Below are 8,482 nucleotides of genomic sequence, written 5' to 3' on the forward strand. Positions count from 1 at the left end.
AAATATCTCACATGAATGTCACTGCCAGTCAAGACAAGAATGGAGTCGATTGCTCGGAAGTGTATTTTTTCGTTTTGTTGCTTTGTGGTAGCGAGGATATTCCAGAACGAGCATCAGACACTCTGGCTTCGCCCAATGTATGCTAAAAGACTGAGATATGAAGTAAAGGCCCGATCTGAAACAGGGGATCTATGGTGACTATGTATTTATAAATCAGTGACAACTGTAGTGACAATGAGCTCCGCGAATGGCCTAGCGCTGTGAGGAGCTTGGGGGTATCGAATCAATGCTAAAGCTGGTCCCTGGCTTCCTTTGCGCGCGCCAACTTGCGGCTGCTTGCGATACGCGAAACGGGGCCCAGTTTAATGAGGCTCGTAATGATACAAGGTACTTTCCTCAATACTAATTACTAGTATTCTCACTTATCAGTGTTTTAAACAAAATTTGTTACTGATTTCAATACGTTAAGTTTGTTAAAATCGCGATATTATTAGCTATGTATTGTTTAATTATATTTACGTTTCAAAGATACGTTTGCGGTCACCAATCTGTACCTTGAGTTTTTCAAATCACAGTTGTTGTTAGAGGCTATAATCTATAGGAAAGCGTCGTCGACAACGAACAAGAAGTCTCCCAAATAAATGTCTTCAGCATCAAGGCAAAGTTAAATGAATGAAACATATGAGGCGAAGTCATGCCCCCGATGACAGAGGACACGTACGGCTCACGTGTGGAGAAATGGACCATGAAAGAAATGCAGCTGAACAGACTTCATGAGGAAATGTAAGGGCCGGTACTTTTGTTGTGGTCAAAAGGGAAGTTCACATTCAAAACACCAAATCTGCACGACAGACACTCTCATTAGAGTCTCTAATGTTTATTTGTAATGAAAGTTTGTTTTGGCAGAGATGACATATGTATGTACGAGTATTACCCTTTTGTAAACTTCTAGAAAGTGAATACCTGAAACGACTAGCCAACTCATCAGTTGGGAGAGGATTATTGTAGACATTGTATGTTTGTGGGTGAGTCTTCGTTAAACTGTCATATGTTGCCGTCCTCTACTCACCTTTTAAATAAACATGTAAAAAGATTTTCATCTCAGTTACATCCTACCCCATCCGCAACAAACACTGTTAAAACAAAAACAACAAAAATAGGTATTTCCAGAAAATGGATGCCAGTGTAAACGTCACTAAAGTAGAAGGGTGGTTTGAATATTAATCGATTTTGTGTCCTGTGAAACCTTTCAGTAGCACACTGGACTGAAGTTGCACAAAAACCTTCGGTACCTGTTTGTTGACTTAAAGGCTTACTGTATGCACCTTATATATCTGAGAACCTGCCCCATTCTGAAGATGTAGATCAAGTGATCTGATGACAGATCCATCTAAGAGTGAAGGAAGACAGAATCAGATCACCTCAACAATGTTGTTCTCTGTAGCAAAAGTTTGAATTTCTGCTGTCAAGTTATAATATTGTTAGCATGGTATGCTTAATCGATTGTATGTGAACTGACCTATTAAATCTGTCATAACCATACTGTCTCTTCTTATTTTTTCTACATTGTTGACATATAATTCATTATACAATACATCAGTTCCGGATACTGGTTAGCTGGACTTGGCCCATTGCCACTTTTGACAAAAGCTGATGCCACTCAGTAATACCATCATGACATCACTGATTTGTGTTTTTTGTATGATATGTGTGGAATAAGTGCTTTACATCATGATGAATGCTCATGAGCTGGTTTGCATTGGCTCACATTTTCACATTTATCATGTAAATATAATTCACCATGTTCATCACTTGAGTTTTTTTTTTATATGGGCAACACCAACCATGACCTGATTAACTTAGCTGAAACTTATTGTTTTTGTTGACAGCATTGCTAAAAGAGAGTCTCTCCTGCACTCAGCTGGTGCCTACCTCCGGCAGCAGGTTGACAAGAGGGGCCCTGCTCCATCTAACACTCAGACCATAGATGAGATCACAGTGAGGAATGAACGTCTGATAAAGGTCAGGGCATACATATCTGCATATGTCATAAAATCAATTATTAAAAATTTCAAAACCCAGGTGTATGATAACTATGTACATACTTACACATTTTCCCTTTTCCAGCTTGTGTTCCCAAATGTCTCATACATACAGTGGAAGCCCTCTCAACCGGCAGTCGTTGGGAAGGACAAAAAATGCTGGTATAGAGGGTGTGCCGGTTTAGAGAACTTTCCCTTTTCAACCTGAGAACGATCTTCCGTATGTCGTAAAATACGAGTTAAACAACGTGTTGATAGTAATCATATTCGACGCTCACTTTGAACTGTTTGATGTCGTATTGTGTCTTCCAACGTGCCTGCCATCCATATGAGGCATTAAACTTGTTGACATTTAATTCTGAAGCAAACTGAATAGCTTTCTCTTTCAAAATAGGACCAGAAATGGGCATGTTTTTACAGCAGGCAGTCGAAAAACAATCATGCCGGTTTAGAGAGAGTTAATTACTGTACAAACAGTCAATTGGGCGGTCTTTGTTGTGTCGAAATATGAAATAGACTGACACCGGATTAGAGGGCGTGTAAATAATCATAAATGAACTAGCTTCTGTTGGGACCAAATTCTAGTGTCGATATTGAGAGCATGCCGGATTGGAGGGCTGCTGGTTTAGAGGGCTTCCACTGTATGTATTTACTGATTAAAAGCAGACATTATGCATGCATGAAATGTACAGCAAGGAAGGCACAAAAGTGCTATGTTTGCATATGGTAACATGGGCTGGTAGAAGTGTTCGCAGCTTCTAGTACAGAAAACACTTAAGAATCAGATTCAATGTACAGCATATGACTCTCGGTTATTGATCAAAGAGATCTGTTCACTGGTTTAAACATTACGAACAGACAGGACTAGAATGCCCAGGGAGAACTGTCCGAAACCAGCTCAAAAGATGTCGGTAAATATTATTGCTCACAAAGATATACGAAACCCTGAATGTCTTGGAAGGTGCCACCCTCCTCTGTTTAAAAGTGTAAAAGAGTAATACACCTATTTCTCCTCACTGACAGAAGCCTTCACAACACAGACCATTTATCACCTCTAGCAGATGACTAATATGGCATTTCAGTGTTGAAAAAACCCCTGCCCTTTTTAAAGTATTTGTTTGTCTGTAGTTATGATATGAAACTTAAACAAAACCTTAGCTTTACTTGTTTCGTATTTGACAAAAATACGAAACTAGTAAAATTACTCTTACTCTGTCTTCTTGTTTGTATTTAGTTAATGTGATTATGATAATCATAATTATGTTTATTATTTACCCTGCTACAACTCTGCTAAGATGTATGGTATTAACTTAATTTAAATTAGACAAACATTTGAATTTGAATTGTATTTTTTTATTTTATTGTGAGGCCAGACCAATTTTATTTCTTGTTTTACAGATTTTTGTCCTCCGAAAACCTAAAGGCAGGAGGGAAAAAAATAAAAAATAACAATCAATAGTCAAAGTATTATTCCTTTTGCATATTAAAAGTATTTTTTTTATTTTGGCAAGTTATGAAGTGTATATGGGGCAAAAAAAACAATAAAAAATTTTTTTTTGTAAGTTGTAAAATAAAATCCTCATGTTTTTATTGGCAAGAATGTAATTTTATTTTTTTTTGTAAGTTGTAAAATAAAATCCTCATAGTTTTTATTGGCAAAGAATGTAATTCTTGCCAATAAAAACATGAGGATTTTATTTTTTGAGCGGGGAAAATTAATTTTTTTTTTTTTTCTTATTATTGAAAAAATACAACCGGCGGATCCGTAAAACTGACTATAAAATGAGTATAAAACAATGTAGGTGTCTTTATTATTCTCCAAGACTTTGTGAAAAGAAGGATTTAATGACGAAAACATATTTCAGTTTTGTTAACCTGGTTTTTCTAAATATCCAGATCATTTAACACAAATGCCCTATTCATCCATTTCCTAGATTCCACATTAGTCTACATTTGAATATACAAAGTAATTTCTCTTGGTCACAAGAGAAATGTCTGCTCTTTGGATTAGTGGTGCTCTGATTAAGTGAAATAATCAAAGATCGATCGCAGTGACTAAACAACCAACCAGTCAATCATGCTTTCTCAATGTACGACACAAACGATTTTGTACTCAAAATATTTGTCCCAAGGTTGTTTTTGTCTGTCATTAAATGAACATTTCATAAGCACTACCAGCTCATTCCAAGTCATGATTGAATTTTTCTTAAAGACCCCAGGATGTTTTTGTTCCTAACATATTAGTCATCGGGAATTTAAAGATGCAAGTTGCATCATTTAAAGTTGAAAACAAAATTTGCAAATGCATTTTGTGCAATTTGCAAATAAAAAAAAAGAACTAAGAACAACCATCACAGGAAACTTTGATATATGATGCTTATCAGCTATTTTTATGATTGTAATGAAGCATCAATTGCCTCTCAAGAACCTCATCAATTATGAGATTTCAACCAATTCCCAACACTACTGTGGATGTGGGTCAAGATATTCAAAACAGTTTTAGTTTAATCTTTACAACTTATTCTCAATGGTAAGATTTGTCTGATGGCAGCAATTCCTGTTTGTGACAGCTCCTTTAGGGATTATGAGTAAATAGCTTGATGTATGGATGTTATTACATGGTGATAGTTCCAAGGAGTTGTGACTATGTTGCTTTGGATTTGTTTATCATGGTTTTAATTAAGGTGAAATCATATATCATATTAGCTGTCTGCAAATATAAATTAAAAATCATTGTTATTTTAGTAAAACTTCATCCTTAGTGTGTTTTATCAAACAATATTTAATATTTCCTATTGACGGTGAATTAACATACATATTATTCAAGAATATTATGAATAGATGAGTATTATGTAGAATGAGAACAGAAACAGAAATTCTGTGTTGACAGGATCTACGTGACACGGAATGGAGACTGGCACAGGAAGCAGGGAAGCCTCCAGACACAAAATTCCTCACTCTACAGGTACAGACAATTTAGTTCCTCATTCTACAGGTACACACAATCTAGTTTCTCAATTTACAGGTACAGACAATCTAGTTCCTCACTCTATCGGTAAACACAAACAAGTTTCTCAATTTACAGGTACAGACAATCTAGTTCCTCACTCTACAGGTACACACACACAAGTTTCTCAATTTACAGGTACAGACAATCTAGTTTCTCACTCTGTGGGTACAGAAAATTTAGTTTCTCACTCTACAGGTACAGACAATCTATTTTCTCACTCTACAGGTACAGCCAATCTAGCTTCTCACTCTACAGGTACAGCCAATCTAATTCTTCATTCTTCAGGTACAGACAATCTATTTCCTCACTCTACAGGTACAGACAATCTAGTTTGTCACCGAGAGGTACAGACAATCTAGTTCTTCACTCTACAGGTACAGAAAATCTAGTTCCTCACTCTACAGGTACAGACAATCTAGTTTCTCACTCTACAGGTACAGACAATCTAGTTTCTCAATTTACAGGTACAGACAATCTAGTTCCTCATTCTTTAGGTACAGACAATCTAGTTCCTCATTTTTCAGGTACAGACAGTCTAGTTCCTCATTTTTCAGGTACAGACAGTTTAGTTCCTCATTCTTCAGGTACAGACAATCTAGTACCTTACTCTACAGGTACAGGCAATCTAGTTCCTCATTCTTCAGGTACAGACAAGTTAGTTTCTCAATTTGCAGGTACAGACAGTCTAGTTCTCCACTAGGCACTACAGTCTCTCATTACCCAGGCGCAAACAGTCTACAATCTGTAGGAATTTATTTTTTAACAGTATGGGGTAAAAATCTTGATGTAATTGATTTATTTCAGTTTAAGTATGGTTAACTAACTGTCTAAGCTTGGTGTTGCAGAGTAACTACTGGTCAATGATAAGGAGCATGGAGCCACTATGGAAGGAGGGCATGGCACAGGCAGGTGTGAGGCCTCCCACATAGTGGCAGACACCATATCTGTCATAACTGCCAACGATATGTCTACATTAGCAAGAGGTGTATTAAGAAGATAAAAGACAAAAGAGTGTGGCCTATCAACACATTGTTCATGGAGACATAATCTGCCATACAGGCCTGGAAACAGAAATGTCCAATACATCCTAAGAAAGTTTAAAATTGTTTCGAAGTCAACAACAGAGCATAAAGTGTCCCTAAGCCCCCTTTCCTTTCAGATACCACCTGTCAGTAGACATTGAGAACACTGAAGTGGATATACAAGTAGTCCCACTGACCGATGTGTCTTTGGGTATAATGTATATAGACGCAAATCACACTTCGGCACAGTGATGACTTAACATAACATCACTGCCACAGGCTAATTTGCATATCATTAGCCTGTGGCACTTTTCTCTTGTTTGTAATCAAACGCGCATATTCATAATAAGAAGAGACTGGACTCACGAAAGCTTTTCGGCGCTCTCTTTATAATGCTTTACATTGTTACATATATATTCTTCCACAACTGCGACAGTTAGGTCTATAAAAGTACATATTTAGATATCAAACTAGCTGCATCGTTTGCTCTCCGTCGGCTTCGATGACAGCACGTGGAGCCGTACAACCTATGTAAACAAAGGATCGCTACGCAAATCGAAATAGTGTTACATGGTTTTGGATATTTTGTCAGTGAAACTAAACCATTCTATTAAAGCTGTTTAGTTAGATGTGTAGACTCGTCAAAAATAAAAGAGTAAAAGAAATCTGTACATTATATGAATGAACATTGCAAGATGTGACGAATCGTCACATTTTTCTGGCCTGTGGCAGAGGTACTATGCTGGCTTGCCGCATGGAACTCTGGGTAGGAGAGTGGACGCAAATCTCTTCAAGTACAAGCATAGGTGCTAGTCTTTGTAGCAGAGTTGTGTTATAACCATTTGTGTTCTTTTCACACCTAGAAATACATAGTAACATGATTCACATAAAAGTATAACGAATACACATGATATAATACCAATACATCTGACATGCCAGACATATATACAGACCACATACATACATACAGCTGAGTGTATGTATAACTGTCATGAGAATATCAGACAGATATAGGGGAGATGCATATCAATGTCAAATGAACACATTTACTGCATGTAAAATCACAAACAGTCGACCTACCTAATAATATATCATTACATATAAAAATACCGGAAGTATGGCCTCTAGATGTAGGTTATATATCTTCCGCCCCTACATGTTCAGGGCCAATCAGTGTATTATCATTATACCAACAAACACGGAAACATAATAATACTAAATGTACAATGAAACTAGCTTCCCTACTAAATACTCTTAAGTGTGAGGACCACATTTGTGCCACATTGAATACATATCTATAGATCTAAACATTGGGCACTCATTAACCACAACAAAATGCCAGATATCCTAGCACTGTCATAAATGTTCACACACTTACAGTTACGTTTACACATTTACAGTTAGTTACATTTACCATATGCATGATAAAAGCTTCATAAACATATTCCAAAAATTGCCTGTCCCCCAGAATAAGCCATCAACTTAATCTCACACTGAATGGAGAATATAGTATTTAGCCTACATCTGTTTTATATTTTGTTATGTATGAAAAAACATATTTATATGTATATTTATGTATCTAGTTGTATACCTTGACAGTAAAATATTTTGTAAATGCATCAACTTGTCAGTGGCTTGTTAGTGTACTGATGGCTAGGGGTGGTGGGGTAGCCTAGTGGTTAAAGTGTGCGCTCGACATGCCCAGGATCCGGGTTTGATTCCCCACATGGGTGCAATGTGTGAAGCCCATTTCTGGTGTCCCCCGTGGTAATATTGCTGGAATATTGCTAAAAGCGATGTAAAACTAAACTCACTCACTCACTCAAATACTAATAACTAAATGCTAATCTCATATTAAAACTAATGTCATTTACTAAATGCAGATATTAATATTGATACTAAATCTCCAATGTGCTCACTTTTGTTCAGGTGACACAATCACACATCTGTGACTGCCACACAAAGTCTTTTCACAGAAGGTTTGCTGTTTTTACTGTTACAGTTATACTTTATAAGATAAATCAACACTTGATGATAAATGTTGAAAACCATCCCTGAAAAACTTGGCATATTATGCAATATTTCATTGGTTCATGTACAGGATAATCCTCCTGAATAGATGTGCCCACTTTACTGAGTAATCCCTGTTAACCAAAGTGACCAAATTTCAGTGGAAAGGAAGCCAGCAATTGCTGTGTATTACCCAATCAATGTCCAGCTTACATTTCACAAACAGCAACGTTAGTCATGTGTCGTGAACTTTGCTTGTACAGACACATTGACTGAGGTAAGAGAACAGACATTATTTAAGATGTGGCCAGTTGTGAATCAGTTTGACTGAACAGAACACATACAGAATGTGATACGAGTTGAGTTGTGATTCTGTCATGTAGACATTAAATAGAAAC

General features: G+C 36.8%; 1 protein-coding gene across 1 annotated transcript; it reads left to right on the forward strand.

The window, feature by feature from the left end:
• The first annotated feature begins 572 nt into the window (after positions 1-572).
• LOC124279721 (uncharacterized protein C3orf14 homolog) lies at positions 573-6,303 on the forward strand. The gene is made up of 4 exons (XM_046715582.1): positions 573-783; positions 1,890-2,022; positions 4,933-5,007; positions 5,898-6,303. Exons 1-4 carry the CDS (start codon positions 695-697, stop codon positions 5,979-5,981), a joined length of 381 nt encoding a protein of 126 aa, XP_046571538.1. The 5' UTR covers positions 573-694; the 3' UTR covers positions 5,982-6,303.
• Positions 6,304-8,482: the final 2,179 nt, after the last annotated feature.

The sequence above is a fragment of the Haliotis rubra genome, unplaced genomic scaffold (assembly GCF_003918875.1).
Source record: "Haliotis rubra isolate DU_JTF1 unplaced genomic scaffold, ASM391887v1 Scf255, whole genome shotgun sequence".
In the NCBI taxonomy this organism is placed as follows: domain Eukaryota; kingdom Metazoa; phylum Mollusca; class Gastropoda; order Lepetellida; family Haliotidae; genus Haliotis; species Haliotis rubra.